At 33.7% G+C, this 17,096-nt stretch overlaps 1 protein-coding gene and 1 long non-coding RNA gene across 3 annotated transcripts; one reads left to right on the top strand and one right to left on the bottom strand.

The window, feature by feature from the left end:
• Nucleotides 1-2,761: 2,761 nt before the first annotated feature.
• LOC112327956 (uncharacterized) lies at nucleotides 2,762-5,943 on the bottom strand. Its single transcript, XR_002982484.2, has 2 exons — nucleotides 5,383-5,943; nucleotides 2,762-3,251 (listed from the first exon to the last, which is right to left on the bottom strand). It is a non-coding gene; the product is annotated as an uncharacterized LOC112327956 (long non-coding RNA).
• Nucleotides 5,944-8,610: 2,667 nt separating this feature from the next.
• On the top strand, nucleotides 8,611-16,002 carry LOC18099915 (synaptotagmin-5). 2 transcript variants are annotated; one of them, XM_052453919.1, is made up of 13 exons: nucleotides 8,611-9,055; nucleotides 9,235-9,341; nucleotides 9,443-9,491; nucleotides 9,609-9,729; nucleotides 10,111-10,232; nucleotides 10,959-11,060; nucleotides 11,575-11,649; nucleotides 12,572-12,651; nucleotides 13,475-13,625; nucleotides 13,736-13,966; nucleotides 14,096-14,392; nucleotides 14,666-14,779; nucleotides 15,524-16,002. In XM_052453919.1, exons 1-13 carry the CDS (start codon nucleotides 8,951-8,953, stop codon nucleotides 15,668-15,670), a joined length of 1,701 nt encoding a protein of 566 aa, XP_052309879.1. In that variant the 5' UTR covers nucleotides 8,611-8,950; the 3' UTR covers nucleotides 15,671-16,002. The 2 variants fall into 2 exon arrangements, with proteins under 2 accessions (XP_052309879.1, XP_024458574.2); XM_024602806.2 differs by lacking the exons at nucleotides 8,611-9,055; nucleotides 9,235-9,341; nucleotides 9,443-9,491 and adding an exon at nucleotides 9,833-9,981.
• The last annotated feature ends 1,094 nt before the right edge of the window (nucleotides 16,003-17,096 follow it).

The following is a 17,096-nucleotide window of genomic DNA, read 5'->3' as shown; positions in this document are numbered from 1 at the left end:
GTTTCATTAAATCTTTTAAAAAAACTTTAATTAACAAGAAATTATAATTTTTTAAAACTTATTTTCAAATAATAATATCATATCGTAGTTTTATGAAGAACTGACATAATACATCCCATTAATTAGTTTTATTCATAAAAGTATTTCAAGCTTAATTTTGATATAAATATAATTTGGATTTTTCTAGGTATTTGTTAATATATACAAAAATATAATGTTTTCTATTAGATAGATTTTATTTTCCTTATCAAAAGATCACACGTTAATATGTAAAAAATATCTTGCATTGGTGCTTTTCACACGTAACATATACATGGAAAAAGGGTATAGACCATTACAATTACCATAATGTAATGTTTGGGGCTGAGTTTTAACTTATTTTTTATTTTTATTTTAATTTTTAAATTGTTTTGATGTGTTAATATTAAAAATAAATTTAAAATAAAATAAAATAAAAATATAATTTTAATATTTTTTAAATAAACAAATTTTTTTAAAAAGCAACCATTAGTCGACTGAAAATATACTAAAACCGTACCTCCATGAAATGACCAACAGAACGTAGATATCATCCCCCTCCTACCGATGGTGAAATTGTCTCTTGCGTGCAGCACTTTGTCAAGGAAAAGGAGGGTTCCCGCCTTGTGACGTTCATCGCTTGTAGAAAAGTAAAAGAAGGAAAGGGTACCATTTATTGGTCTGCAAATATCGGTAGATCACAGTGGTAGGTAGTGCGCTTCACCAAACATAAAATCAGTAATTACTACATAAGTCTGAAACCCCACTTGCCTGTAATTAATTTGGCAATGGAGTTCTCATAGAATCAAGAGAGAGCAAAAAAAAAAAAAAAAAAGAGAGAGAGAAAGAGAAAGCAAAACCTAATTTTTATACCTTTAGGACCATACAGCATAGTCCAGGTATTCTTAAAAAAACAAAAAAAACACAAAACCTAGTGGTCCGGTTGTTTGGAACTCTTGAATTCCAAGAATGTCTCTTGTCCAAGTTCCCTCTCCCCAACTCCTGTTGAAAAAAAGTCCTGCTAGATATTCATGGCTGTGCATTGATAGGGGGGAATGGGCATCAGAATGTTTGGGGCCATGGAACCCCAAAATCTTAGAAACTTCACATTCTAGTCCTACAAGTTTGAAACTTATTTAATTGTATCCTTCAATCCAAGGCTTGTACTAGTGTTGTGCACCCGCCCTTAAAAATATATTTGCTCTATATTAGCTCTATAGTTTTCCTTTCTTATTTAACTAGATAGGTGGCTCGCGCTATACTACGGGTTGGGCCAAACTTTTTCAACGCTAAAAAAAAATATTAAAGAGAAGATAATCCGATACAACTCAAGTTAAATTAACTAAAACATAGCTTGGGATATGAGACCGAAAGAACCCGTAAAAAAAACGAAAAGAAATTGTAAAGTCCAGGGTCTAATAACCTAATGTAAAAAATAAAAACAAAAAAAAACTTCAAAAAATAAAACATTGAAGAAGAAAACCCGAGTCAACTCTGTGTAACTTGATGAATTAAGAACTCGCGATATGAGATCAGGATAAAAAAAAAACTTTCTAAAGGATGACCCCGTAATAAAAACCAAAGTTCAATAAAAAAAAAACATGAAAAAACCCTGAGCCAATTTGGGTTAACTTTACCAACCCGCTCTCAGAATAACCAAGCTGTAAGAAAAGTGAAAAAACGATAATGCTCAAGGAAAAATAATTTAAAACAAAATTAAATAAAATATTTAGGGATGAAATTGAAAAAAATCAAGCTTAAAAAAGTATCAAAAACCAAATGAACAGTAATTAAATGAAAGAGGACCAAAATCGATAAGATTACAAATCGGAGGACACAATTGTTTTTTTGGAAGTTCAAGCGTGTTTTCCTAGAAAATGAGATAGAAAAGAGAGAAGAAGGAAAAAACCTCCACCGCAACCCAACCAGACCTCCTCCATGACCACGCGCCACACCGCCAGAAAAAGAACGACGTGCCACTCCCAACGTTGCGGTGGAAGCAGGACTTGGGCCACCGCACGGTCCCTTACGCGCCACTTGAATGGCACGAAGGCCATGATGCGCTGACGCGTTGTACACGTCAATAGTTTTTTTAAATAATATTTAAAAACATAAAATTACCAAACTGCCCATGAAAAAACCTAAAAAGAACAAAACACACTCGCAAATAGCCTTTATTTTTCGAATTGCAAGGTTAATTCCGCTATTTTACTGTTTTTAAAAAAAGAAAAGACAGAGAATCCCCTCTATGCATTGTTCCTTAACCGACAGCTTGGAATCAACAAAGAAAGTAACATATCACGATGCTTATCCATATTGATCAGTCAGATTTGAAAGCAGCCAAAGTTTTTCCAGAATAATTGCAATTGATCAGTCAGATTTGAAAGCAGCCAAAGTTTTTCCAGAATAATTGCAATTGATCAGTCAGATTTGAAAGCAGCCAAAGTTTTTCCAGAATAATTGCAGCTGGCTGCGTTGGTCTAGCTCTAGTGGGTACAAGATTCGTTGCCCACTTTCGAGTTGTTTCCTTGTTCTACTTGAATTGAAAGGTTAATACTAGCAATACAAGAGCAATTTGGATGTGATTTCTTCTCTATTTTTTTTTATGATATTAAAGGCAATGTAACCTTGCAAGACGACGTAATTATAGATATATTGCATGATGGACCCCAAGCTAGTTTGGCTAAATTAAAGCTACCTCTTGAATCTTTGATACATCGAGCAGAATAAGTAGTGTTGAATCTTGTAGATCCGAAGGAGAGCTTGTTGAGCATGTATATATTCTCATCAAATTACATTTAGATTGAAATAATATAAAGTATAAGATGCTTTTTATATATATATATAATCTTTCAATGATTTTGATATTTTCATATCAAGATTATAAAAAAAATATTGTTTTTAGTCCAGAATATAGAAAATTATATTTTCAAATACAATACAAAAGCATTAACAAAGTAGCAAGGGACCCTGTCACTGCCGCGAGTGGTCATGTGGCAGGCCATGTGGACGTTTATTAAAAGGAATGGGGGCAGCATGCTGTGCTCTTAATTGGAATCATGCCAACAAAATGCTTGCCTTTCAGTCATTCATATCTCGACTCATAATGTTGCGATCATTATTCCCAAAATCTTCCCAAGGCAAAATCTCCGCCAGATTTTCTTGCCTCGAGCACGTTACGTAGTTATTTCCTTGATTCGCACAACTTTGTCAGTGTAGTTGCTTGTCTTCCGCTTGCAGGTTGAATAGATAAAAATTATGAGGGCAAATTGGATAGCTAGCACAGGAAATACTAATAAATAGGAAGTCATACAAGATCTGAAAATTTTTCGGTGAATGAGAATATTATGTCGAAGAAGCGTGATATTTAATAATATTATATTTTAGAACCTTGATATTATTTATAATTTTGTTGATTAAACGTTGTAGTTTTGAATTATAACATATATTAGCAAATCATTTTAAAAAATACTCTCCAAGTGCTTTATTAATATTGTAATATCGATTGCTTTTTAAAGTTTTGTTTTTATATATATATATATATATTATTTTTTAAAATTTATTTTTAACATCAACAGTTAACACATTAAAATGATTTAAAAAATAAAAAAAATTCACGAAAAAAAAATTTAATTTTTTTGAAAACCTGTTGCAAAAACAAGCATTCACTAAAACTTTCTGAAAACGCTAAGATATAAATATTGAGATTTTTTTCAAGCTATAGAGGTAGAATATCATGGGATTTACAGAGTTGGACAACTTGGACTAGGTGCGCCGAAAGTCCGGATTTCATTTCTATCTAATTATAAAGAAAATCAGAAGATGGTCGACAGGAATTTTCTTGTTAAAGGAGTCTATTTCTCTCTCAGGCTCTCATTTCCCAAACGTCTCCAGCAGTTTAGAAAAAAAGAAAAAAGGCTGGGAGGTCCAAAATACATGGGCCTCAAATTGTACTCAAAGAACATCTCAAATGAAACAGCATGGATCATAGTTTCAGTGTCTTTGTGTGCTCCGAGTGGAGTTTAACCTCAAATTTTACAAACAATCGCTACTCTCTCCAAGCATGTTCTTTGTTCGTAAGCCAACTGTTTATTCCAACATGGTCATTTATGTTCTTCATTCCTAAGCCAATAACATGTTATTTTCCCACCGATTTGCTTCGATGGCCGTCAGTCGATGGTGATGATGGGCATCGTCACCATAGCAAGTTGCCAGACACCAACCATGCGAACAACAATCACATCAGCTAGCCGAGGCCAAAACCACCTCTACTGTCATTATTTACTACTGTCTGGGGACTTCATGATCGTGATTTGTTTGAAGTTTCGGATTTTCTTTTCTTTTTATCCGAGAAAGATGAGGATGTATCAATTTTTTAATTGGGTTATTGGAGGTTTAAAATAATGGGTTTTTAAGTTATGTTTGGTTAATATCACAAAATAAAATAATGGAGATAAAATTATATTTAGTTGAAGATATAAATACGAAGAAATATAATAAATTTGTTTTTGATGTATATATATTTTTAAATGATTTTATATCATTTTAAAATAGAAAAAATAATAAAAATATTTTTTATATCCCAAATATTTTTATGTTTTTTTGTATTCAGATAATAATTAAATGCTACATAAAAACTAAACACAACTATGTATACAATGTATATAATTATTCAACAAGTTATGTTTTTTCTTAATAGATTTAAATTTATTGTTCCACAAACAAGGAACAATGGGTTTAGGCCTAGGAAATATTTTTTTCGTTTTTTCTTTATATTCATATTGGATCTTAAGAATCATTTTGATTTCTTTTTAATTTTTATTTATGAATCATGTGACCAAATTAGAATAAAAATAAGTTACAGATAGATTTCCTATTAATTTTCAGTAACTTTAGTTTCATTTTATTAATTTCTTATAAAATAAAAATTATATTTTTAGGTAAAAAAATAACAATATAATTTTGGAAAATGAAACTAAAGTTATTGTAAAGCCAGTAAAAATATCATAAAATAAGAAATGCATGCATGATTGAAAAGTTATCAGTTTTTGAAAATAATTTTTTCCACACACAAGTGTACATAAAAAGAAAACGACATAGTTTTACAAAATGAAAATAATATTATTACTAAGCCTTTAAAAATAAAATAAAATCAAATAAAAAAAATGCTTGAATGAAAGGCTGTCAATTTCTAAAAAATGATTTTTTTTTTCACACCATGAAAATACAGCAACATAGTTTTATTAAATGAATCTAATGCTATATATTGTGATTCCATTAAAAAAAAAAAAAAGAGTAAACAGTAACTGTTCATTCAAAACCATAGAGAAAGATGAAAATAGAAGAAAGAAGGATCAAGCTTACCTTAAAGTTGGTTCCAAAGAAAGGAGGAGCTGTAGTGGTGGCTAATAGTAGCAGAGATGACGGTTGAGCCGCGGGTTGAGGGTGGTTTTGGTCACTTCTCTCTCTCTCTCTCTAGGTTTCAATTTTTTATGTCTCTCTAATTTTTCTTCCTCTTCGATCTACTGGCTCAAAACACCTTCGTTTTTATCTCAAAACACTTTTGTTTCTTCTCTTTCAATTCTTTCTCTCATGATATTTTCTGTCTTTGGCTCGGGGTGCCTTTGTTTCTTGCTCTGCTCTCTATTTATAGGAAATTATGAAGGTTTTGGAACTTTTCTTGGTAGCATGATCATGACCATTGGTTTTTTACGATTAATCTAAACCCTTCACCATAGTTTTACACTTTGGTCTAGATGCTCGAGCTGTTTTTTTCGCACAATTTTTGCAGTATTTCATAGGTTCATAGTGGGAGGCATGGGTGAGATAAACGAGAGGCCAAATGTCCTGCCAGAACAATGAAGAAAATAGGAAAGAAACAAACATGCACAGTGGTCTGGGGAAGAAGGCATTGTTTTGGAGCCATGTACCACAATGACGTCGTTCTGGCCTTTTCTAGATTTTTTCTTTCTTTCTTCTTGAGTGAAATGAACTGTTTCACTTAAAGTGAAAAGCGTCATTTCACTTACTATTTTTTTTTAATTGTTAAATGATGTCATTTATAATTAAGGGAGAGTTTGGTTATTTTAAAAGGGTCCTCCAAGTTTTTCTGCTTTTCACGATAAGTCCTTGGATCTTTATCTGTTTTATTTTTGGCCAATCTCAACCTTTTTCTCCTATTCCTTTCAATTCATCCCTCATTGCATTAAATATAGTCCTTCAATGTTGGCGACTCTTCCAATTTGGCCATCCACTTTCTGATTTTTAATATTTAGCCAATTTCAATCCTTTTCTCTTAATTTATTCTTACTTTTATCCTTGATTGCATTAAAATAGTTCCTCAATTATAATTTTTATATTTGAAATAAAAAATTAAATCATATAATTAAATTCAATTAGATTGTTTGAAATACCGGGGGAAATGAATTGAATATCAATCTTGATTATTTTTAGAAATAATTTTTGTTACAAAATTAATTTTTTTGTTAAAAAAAACCCTTATACTTTTTTAAAATAACCTAAACTATATGTATTTTGAAGAATATATAAATAGAAAGGGGATCACATTGTTCTTTCATGAGCACGATTCACTAACATGTTCAAATATTCAAAAACTAATGCTGCAATGTTCCATCAGTTGCCTGCATAAATCCTCTTGATTCCACCCTGTTGTATATGTTCTACCGCGAGTTTGTCATTGTGCTTTAGAACAGTAGAATAAATATAGTACATAGATGGAGCTGAGACAGTAATCTTCCGCCATGGCATTCACCATTGTTTGCTGATAAAACTCATTACTCCACAAATAACCATATACCACACAGAAACGAAAAACGTTGTGGTTCACATCTGGGAAACTAAAGGAAATCACCATTGTTTGCTGATAAAAAAGCTTGGACATGGAAATCCAAAAGCTTGATCTTGGAAAATGTAACTGTCACCTTAGATATTGCTTACTAGTCACAAATGCGTGAACATATGAGCATCATAGACACGCATACCACCATAACATGAAAAGTGAAAGAAAAAAAGGTTCATCTATGCCAACCCTTTTGAGGGAGATTTAGGGATTGCACTTCATCAAGCTTTCTCTGATAATCTTGATCGAATTCGGATCTATCCAAAGCATTCAACTCATGATATATAGTTCCTGCACAAGAAGAGAGATTTCAAGGTGGGATCACAGGAACAAAAGCTAAAGCTTTTGAAGACGCAAATAAAGTCCAACATTCTTCAACTGTAGTTAAATAAGCCAAAAACTGAGATTAGTTAAATGAGTTTTTTTTTTTTTTTTGGTTGAATTTAGTTAAATGAGTTAAACCCAGAGCTGCAATGCTCACATGGACAATGCGTAGCAGACTGAAACGAGCGATTAAAAGGAAATCAACAATGCTTTTTTTTTCTCCTCCTTCTGAGAATTCGATATTTGAAGTTAATTAATGAAGCAAATTCCAACAGTAATTATAGCCAATGACCAAGTTTCAACTAAGACATTCTACGTACAGACACTGATCAACAAGTAGCAGCATCCCAGAAAGACACAGCACAGCACAGCACAGCACAATTACCTATATAAATGCAAGCATCGTTTTTACAATTGCCCTCCATGTTTTTGAAAATTATATTTTATATCCTAAACTTTGATATAAATTACATTTTATATCCTAAATTTTAATATGCATATAACAATTTACATCTTAAATTATCCTATAATTTAGTTTATTTTACACTCACTAATTACATAAACTGTAATTTTTGAAAATGCAGAAAATAAGTGTAAAAATAACTAAACTATAAGATAATGAAAATAATTTTACCTATTATTTTTCTATATTAATTTAAAAAATAATTATTGTAGCAAATCAAAGTTCTCCCCTCTAATTTGCTTTGGCATATTTTATTCAGATACAATAATTAATTTAATCATGTGAATTGTTCCAAACATGCTATAATTAAAACGGAAATATGTCATCATCCTCTAGAGGTTACACACACGGTTCGAAACCCAGGTCTTGAAAGGGACGACAATGTTTACACCATATGCAAACTATCATCCTCACCTCACAGTCACTTCCATGGAATAAAGTTCAGACCTGCAGCAGTAAATGTGATTCTTATTCCACTATAATTAAATCCGAGACTATCATTGAACTATAGTTATCAGATCCGCTGACATAGCTCACAACCTAATCAAACTTGACAATGATTTTTTTTCTTGGGATAATATTTTTCTAAAAAATCCAAAAACTAAATCAATAAACCTATGAACATCTGGCAACCAAAAATTGAAATCAATTAATAGGGAAGATGATCAATGAATAGTTACCAAGATGATTGACTTTTTATATATATTAACGAAAAGTTACATTTTAAATTACTAAATCTATTATTATCGGGAGACAAATCTTAAAAGGTCAATAAGTTAATCATGTCAAGGATAACGAATATTACTAGTCAATCACACATATAACCAACAGACTTGCCATTTGCCATCTTATCAATGAGATCAGAAGCATCATGAGAAAAAAAATAAAAAAAATCAGAAACATCCAATCTATCTCAATCCACTGTCCGAAAAAAACCAGAACAAAATAAAAAGAAAACGTCGGCTTTTTGTCGGCAAACGACCTTTTCTCTTTCACTTACTTTCTTGCGTCTTAAAAAGCAGAAAAAAACATCAACATCTCCGGTCCAAAACAAAAAAATATATGAAAAAAGAAACTTTGATTACAACGAACACCAAAGCCAACTACCATCAAAAGCAACCCCTAATAAACAAACACAAAGAAGTAGTGAGCAAACGCTTTTATAGCCCGAAAACAAGAAGCGCGCACAAGGGAAAGGAAACTTCTCCCTTCTTCTGTTATCATTCATACACACTACTCCTTTTACATTCTTTCTTTTTCTCCGTGTACTGATCAAAAACCACAGAATGTCGTTTTTTGTTGGATTGATTATCGGTCTTGCTGTCGGTCTAGCATTGATTGTTGGTTTTGTCAAGTCTGAGAATGCAAGATCCAAGCTTCGGTCTGAGCTTGTAAGTAGCTTTGTTGGCCTGCTTTGATGTTAATTAAGTTGTTTTGATTAAAGTTTGCATCTTTTTGTGTTTTTTGTTTCTGGGTTTTTGCTAAGTTGTTGTGAAGTTTGCATCTTTATGTGTTTTTGATTTCTTTGTATTGATTTGGTTTCTGGGTTCTTGTTTAATCATAATTTCAGGCAATAGCTATAGCTGCTTTTGCAAGAATGACAGTGGAGGATTCAAGAAAGATCTTGCCAGCTGAGTACTACCCTTCTTGGGTTGTCTTCTCTCAGCGCCAGAAGTTAAGCTCTTGTTTACTCTTACTCTTCTTTTTTTTGGTCCATGTATATGTTATCTATGTGTCATTGAGGTTCTGATTTGATTTTTATTTTTATTTCTGCAGTTGGATTGGCTTAATCAACATCTTACAAAGATCTGGCCTTATGTTGACCAGGTATTTTGCTTTTATGGGGTTTCACTTCTTATCTAGTTTATAGCATATGACATAGTTACGGGTTGTTCTCAATTGGTTCTGAGAAAATGAATTTATCTATAATTTTGGTGTGTGTAGGCAGCTTCTGGGCTGATAAAGGATTCAGTGGAACCTGTCCTTGAGCAATATAGACCGATTATATTGTCATCTCTCAAATTTTCGAAGTTTACTCTTGGTACTGTTGCGCCCCAATTTACAGGTTGGTTTGGTAAATTTCTCTTTTTGCAATTGGGATGCAATTATTTAGGTATTTGCTATTGTGCTTCGATTATGTTCATTTGCAATTAGAGATTACTTGATAGGTTAGTTGCTGTAGGCGTGCAGCATTTCATCTGGCTTTTGCTGTGCTCTACTGGTCCATTGTGAGCTGATTGCCAGCTTCTCTTGGAGACTTGTTTCAGAGATTTCTTTGTTTTCATCATGTTCATATGGCCAAAATGGTGGTACATGTGTAGGTTCCCTAGTTCTTGCTAGGATATGATCAAATGTAGAATTCGGTTTTCTGTGTATTGTAATATTTTGTCACATTATTTTCTGTAGATGATACAAAATGACAATCCTAAATCAATGTTATTTTTAGGAGTTTCTATCATTGAAGATGGAGGCAGTGGCATCACCATGGAGTTGGAAATGAACTGGGATGGGAATCCAAGTATAATACTTGATATTAAGACTAGACTTGGCGTTTCTTTGCCTGTACAGGTAAAAAAAAATCAGAATATCACTATATCAACCTTTTAAAGGAAATCTAGTAGAGAATGTAGAATCTTTATCCTTAATTTTGACTTGTTGTCCGTACTTGTGCTGCTGAAACTCTGCTCTACTGGTTGAACCATAATGCATAGGCCACCTATTGTGTTTTCACATCCGTTACAACTTTGAATGTTGTGATTAGAATGGGACTGAACTCAAAAACTTGATACGGTCCTAATAAGCATTGCATTAGAAGACCTTAGTTAATAAATATTAGATTTGTATCATCTAAATAAACATTCTGTAACCTAGAAGGTGTAAAATAAATGTGAACCTTTAACTGTTCTTTTGCTCCCAACAATTTTAGTTTCTTGCGTGAATCTTTAAAAATGCTACAAAATTATCACCCGACTCTGCATCTTTCAACACATGATTTCTTGAGTAATCACCTGAAACTTAAGAAGTTTCCTGCCCGACAACATATTTTATTTTGCTTCTAAAACTCTTCAGCTGGTCAAATGTAGAATGCTGGGACCTTCATCCCGGCATTTACATGTTTCAGCCAGACATCTCATTGTGATAATGTGCCGTCTGTCTCTTTGTTCAAGATTTTTTTGTTGTGTCCCATAACTTGACATTTAATGCAGCTTATCATCATCTCATGCTTTGCCCTTTCTCTGTCTGTCTGCATTTCCTTTTTCTTTCTTTTTTCCTTTTCTTCTCTCTTCTACTCAGGTAAAAGATATCGGATTTACTGGGGTTTTCAGGTTGATCTTTAAGCCACTAGTTGCTGAGTTTCCTTGCTTTGGAGCTGTTTGTTGTTCTTTGAGACAAAAGGTGCGGTATCTGTTTTAAAGTGTTAGAATTTTTTTTTTTTTTTATTTTATTTTGGGGGGAGGGGGTAGAATATTTTACCCGACTGTTATTTGAATATAAAATGTCTAGTCTACTAATTACTGCCATACATTAGTATGCTACTTTGTATCTATTGATATATTTGGACTGTAGCACCAACCAACATAGTAACACACATGGACATGATCAATTCTATATTGCTCCCTTTAGATCAACCAATATCCATTTTTCAATCATATGGGAGTTTGAACTGTCATTTGAATGGGAATTGTAGCAGCATCAGCATGCAGCCCAAATTCTAGGTGCGGATTGATCCAAAGCTTCAACATAATCTACTTGACAATAAAGAAGTGAATTTAGAAAAAATAATAAACCGTGATAATGTGTTCTTTAGGCCTCTATCTCTCTCTCACGTGCACTCACATGCACTCACATGCTTGTGCGTGAACACACTGAGCAAGTACAAGTTTCAGCGTGGATGTTTCCTGTCTTGCAGAAAAAAATGGATTTTAAACTTAAAGTTGTTGGTGGTGATATATCTGCAATTCCAGGACTTGATGATGCTATTCAGGTTTGTACTACCCATTGCTAGCCTCCTTCCTTTCATCATGTGATAACAGAACCCATTATCATCTTCCCTGATTTCATTATGTGATAATGTATTATTGTCTGGCTCTATCAATTAACATTACTTCCTTTTGAATTCTATGGATTAGAAATAGGTTTCCTTTCCCATTGATAATTTTTAGTTTCGACTTCACATACTTTTCCTTAAATTTTAACTGGCCAACATAGAGACTAGTCTTGTTGTTCAAAGTCAAGTACGCTAAATTCTCTTATTAGATTATAGTTGATGCATTTAATTCAAGATGGGATTAAATTTTCCAGTTTCGTTGTCATTTAAATCAGTCTTAACTGGTGGACTTCAGGTACTTCATCCCTCTGTTGGTACTGAGGTAGATTCCTTCAAAGAGATTAAAGTGTATGAGTTATTACTTCTTTGTTTAGGTCTGTGAAAAGATATGTTCTTCATGGCTTTGCGAATGATTTGAGACCAAAGATTTGGAAGGCCCGGTTGAATAACTAATTGGAATCTTGTCACAGGGACAAAGTGTTGTGACAATGTCGCAAGTTCTTGAATTGAAGTTGCTTGAAAAGCATCTATTGCTGCAATTTGGGATTGATCCTCGTGATTTTATATTCAAATATTATGTTGGTCTTTGAAGGCTTTGGACATGGGCTGTATTGTGATAGAAACTAGATTATTTTGAGTAGGTAAATTGTAAATACAGAAGCATGTTGCTTTTGTTTAATTACAATGTGTGTGCGTGTTCAGGCATAAGCAAATGCTCTATTGCATATTTATGGTGCTTGTGGAGGATGATGGGATAATTTTATTTTTTATTTTTCACTATAAAACACAGAGCTTTACTTTCCAGATTTATGTGACAACATGATCCAAGCATAATAAAGCTGCATGTTCACCCATACAGGAGACAATACAGAATGCTGTTGAAGATTCTATTACCTGGCCTGTTCGGAAAGTTGTTCCAATTTTGCCTGGGGATTACAGGTATGTCAGTGCTCGGCAAGAGATGGAAGCACTTTGATTGCATTTTTCACTTTTCTTTCCTAATAAAAATTACTGTGTTTTTGATTGCTGGTCTCTCATTATTCATTCTGTAATTGTAGAAAAGCATTTGAGTAATTTTGAATGATTAATTATAACACCATGGACCTATCACCCTAGAAATACTTAATGGAGTAGCTTTTGGGGTATTGGAAGTAATTTTTATACTAGAAATCTACCTCACACAAACTCAATTTAGGATTTGGTTGTCAGATATGCCATTCTTTAGACCTGGTATTCTTGTGAGGGCCACACTCTGTATGTATACCATTTTCACGCACTCTTCAGACCGGCTGCATATATGTCAGTTTGACTTGACAACTGTTCCCAAGCAAACATGGAGTTGCATGAGGTGGCTGTGGTCCAATTTTTTATACCTTGCAGGCATATTACCAAAAAATGCTAGTAAGAGTTGCTTTTGAGATCATCAATTAATGCAACTCTTAATCTCCTTACACGCTCACCAAGTGTTGGACTTGGCACCTTGTGTTAAGTTCTCATGCTTGAGTATACAATCTCTTTCTCTTTAAATACTTGGTTGAGCTGTCCAGAAGTGGTGATGGTTCATTTTTTCCTTTCAATTAGCTATAGAAGGTGGAACCATAGGACTGCTAAGAAGGGGTATTTGTGGGGGTTCATTTTCTCCTTTCAACCTGCTAGAGAGGGTGGGACCATGGGAGAGGAGGCAGGGTGTGGTAGTGGTTATTGGCTGCATTTGTTTTTGTTTTGTCAATTCATTGAAGTAGCTAATAATGTTATTGTGCAGTGACCTGGAGTTAAAGCCTGTGGGAATATTGGAGGTGAAGCTTGTGCAGGCAAAGGATTTGACGAATAAAGATCTCATTGGGAAATCTGATCCCTTCGCCAAGTTATACATACGCCCTTTACCTGATAAAACGAAAACCACCAAAATAATTGTGAGATATTTTTATGCATTTTGGTAGTGTAATTTAAAAACAACATTTTCTCTTGAGGGGTTTTGTTTTACATAACTTGATTTGAAATGAATTCGTTTTTTCTCCTGTAGAACAATGATCTGAATCCAATATGGAACGAACACTTTGAATTTGTTGTTGAAGATGCAACTACTCAACACTTGGTAGTAAAAATTTATGATGATGAGGGGATACAGGCAGCTGAGCTCCTCGGGTGCGCCCAAGTAAAACTAAATGAGCTTGAGCCTGGTAAAGTGAAGGATTTGTGGTTGAAGCTGGTTAAGGATTTGGAGGTCCAACGAGATAATAAAAACAGGGGGCAGGTGAGAACACTTGTCACTTCCCTATGGAAATACATTATCATGAAGACTCTGAGAGACCTTTTACATCCCAGGGTAATACAATGAAGACTGTTCAATTGTATTGTTGTCTCAACTATTGTTTGATTTTAGGTGCACCTGGAACTTTTGTACCGTCCTTTTGGTATGGAGAATGGCCTTGGCAACTCTTTTGCCTCCAGCTTCTCAATGACTTCTTTAGAGAAGGTACTTAAAAACGGCGCAAACAGTATGGAAATTACTGGAAATGTAAATGAAGTCACAAAGAAGAGAAGAGAGGTTATCGTTAGAGGAGTTCTCTCTGTCACTGTCATTTCTGCAGAAGATCTGCCAGTGGTGGATTTGATGGGTAAGGCTGACCCCTTTGTTACACTAACAATGAAGAAATCGGAGATGAGAAACAAAACCAGGGTAAAGGCTTCATTCCAAACCATGAACAACTTCTTCTTCTTCTTTTTAAACTGCTGTCTTTCTTGTGATTTCTTCATTAACCTTGCCTTTCCACCTCTAGTTTTTTCTGTTCCTTACGCATTTTTTATGGTGAAGGAGACCCTTGAAGAAGGGGATTTTATTTATCTTTGCACTTCTACCTCATGCTCCTAGCTTCTTAATATCTTCAGTGGTTACTATTGCTCTCTCTGGCTTCAGAGTATAATTTACTTCATTGTTAATTTCCTTTTCCAGGTTGTGAACAACAACTTGAATCCTGTTTGGAATCAAACTTTTGACTTTGTTGTTGAGGATGGACTACATGATATGCTTATTGTCGAAGTTTGGGATCATGACACATTTGGGAAGGTACAAAGAAAAAAGAACTATCTGCTGTTATTTTTCAAGTTCTTTATCATTTACTTACGTAATGGTACAGTTGTGATCATTATAGGCCCATAGTCCTGTGGTTCATTTGCATTCTCGCAATTATCCCCTAGGTCGGCACTACAATGACCTGAGTTGATCATAGGTTTGTTTTTTAAAAGAAAATTTTTAATAACAATCTTTGTGGATTGTTAGAGATTAATCAAAGCTGCTCTTATTGTCTGTGGTTTTGAAATTAGAAAGTTTTAATAAAATCCATAAAATCTACTATTCTTGATATTTTATCTTTTGAAGCAATCGTCAAAATGCTTGCTGCTTGCACATTATACTCCAAAATTAACGTGTTGGTAATTATATGGCGGGGCTGACTTCTGAACTGGATGCTTATACGGTTCCTTGTCCATCTTCTCTATTAATTTTCTTATGTTAAACATATTGGCCAAATGAGTGGCTTTAACACCAAGTAAATATTGGTCCCTAAACCACTACTACGTGCAAATCTCACTATGGGAGTGCAGTTGTGGTGCCTGAGCGCACTTTTTCCATCAGGATATCTGGTGCTTGGCGTTCTCAAACTTTTAACAGAAAGCTATCCTGATATATAACACAAATCTAGTTGCTTCGATGGATTTAGAGACTGCTGCATTGTGCTGCATGCCTTTGCTGACCTTGTGTTGTTGTAATGAGTGCTGACACCATTTTTGGGCTTGATTTTATTTACTTCAGGATTATATGGGGAGATGCATCCTGACTTTGACCAGGGTTATATTGGAAGGCGAATACAAAGATTGCTTCCAACTTGACGAGGCTAAATCCGGAAGATTAAATTTGCACCTCAAGTGGTCGCCACAGCATATTTATCGCGATTCTTGAGTGAACCTGTCGAGTAGCAGACCCCAGACGGCGAACCTTTTGAAAGAGGCTTTTTCTTCTACCCACCCCATAGATGCATACAGAGAACATTACTGTCATTCTTGCGTACAAGTTAATAAATCTCGTGCCATGTATATGCGAGGAAACACCTTTAGTGTAAATAACTTTTTGCTGTGGTCTAAAGGAAAAGGGATTGAAGAAGTATACCAAACAGGTAGATTGGTCGAGAGGACAGTAGGAAGTGCTGTACCATGAGATTGTATGATTGTCACAGGACAAGCCACGAGTTGAATGTTCCTTGGGAATGATGCTAATTCCCATGATTGAAGTTATTCCACTGTTTTTTTTTTAAACTAGCAACATTCCATTATTCCTGACTGTTTCTGGTACGTAGCAAACCAATTCATATTAGAAGGCAACTAATACTGAGTAAGTTCTTACAAATACTACTATGCCAACCAGTTCCCCTCCTCATCCAGGACTGAAACTAACAAAAACCTTGTCAGAATCCAATCACTCGAAACCTTTACCAACCATTGATCGAGGATGCCTCATGTGGGTTCTATATATATATATATGCAATAACACTAATAATGTTAACTCATGTAAATAACCCAAGTATGTAAAGAATATATATGTAAAGAATATATTTGGAAGATAATTTTTTTTTTAAAAAAAAAAAACATGTGCTTGATTATTTTTAAGCATCATAAAACAACGTGATCGAGCTTTTCGTATTTTTATCTACGAAAATGGGGCACCAGGGATTGCTTTTCATAATTAAATTTTGAGCTTTTATAGTCAAAATAAAGTGCTGATAAGCTATTTATGTTCTGAAAATCTTGCCTGTTCACTTCAATTGTTTTTGAATATCTTTTCGATATTCTATATCTTAGGTTTTTTCAAAAAACTAAGAAATTAACATCATCAAATATACATATTTAACACTTTCTGTGCATCTCTCAAGGACATGAAGGTCAATTTCGCTTCAACATGTGAGCATATACTACTAGCTAGGGCCCAATTATATATATATATATATATATATATATATATATATATATATATATATATATATATATCAATGATGATAGATGAATCAGACGTTAATACAGTTGTTCTCTACATTAATTGATCCTAACGTTACAGAAAATATTATCTTTTACAGTTGACTAATTAAATGATAAATGATTTTGTTAATTTTGTTCATTAAAGATTTTAATTCAAAGAGAGGCTGTGAAAAAAAATGAATAAATTAATATCATGAAGTACTTAGTTTCAATAGTGCTTAAAAGTTGGTCCGAGGAATATATTTGAGGACACTACATGTAATCCATTTTAGCGTAGTGATTAAAAGGGCTACTTCTCTTTCTTGATTTTTCAACTTGAAGGTAGTATATTTTTAAAAATGTTTTTTATTTATAAA

The sequence above is a fragment of the Populus trichocarpa genome, chromosome 6 (assembly GCF_000002775.5).
Source record: "Populus trichocarpa isolate Nisqually-1 chromosome 6, P.trichocarpa_v4.1, whole genome shotgun sequence".
In the NCBI taxonomy this organism is placed as follows: domain Eukaryota; kingdom Viridiplantae; phylum Streptophyta; class Magnoliopsida; order Malpighiales; family Salicaceae; genus Populus; species Populus trichocarpa.
Note: the sequence above shows the minus strand (reverse complement) of the source record. Positions and strands in the feature narration are given on the sequence as shown.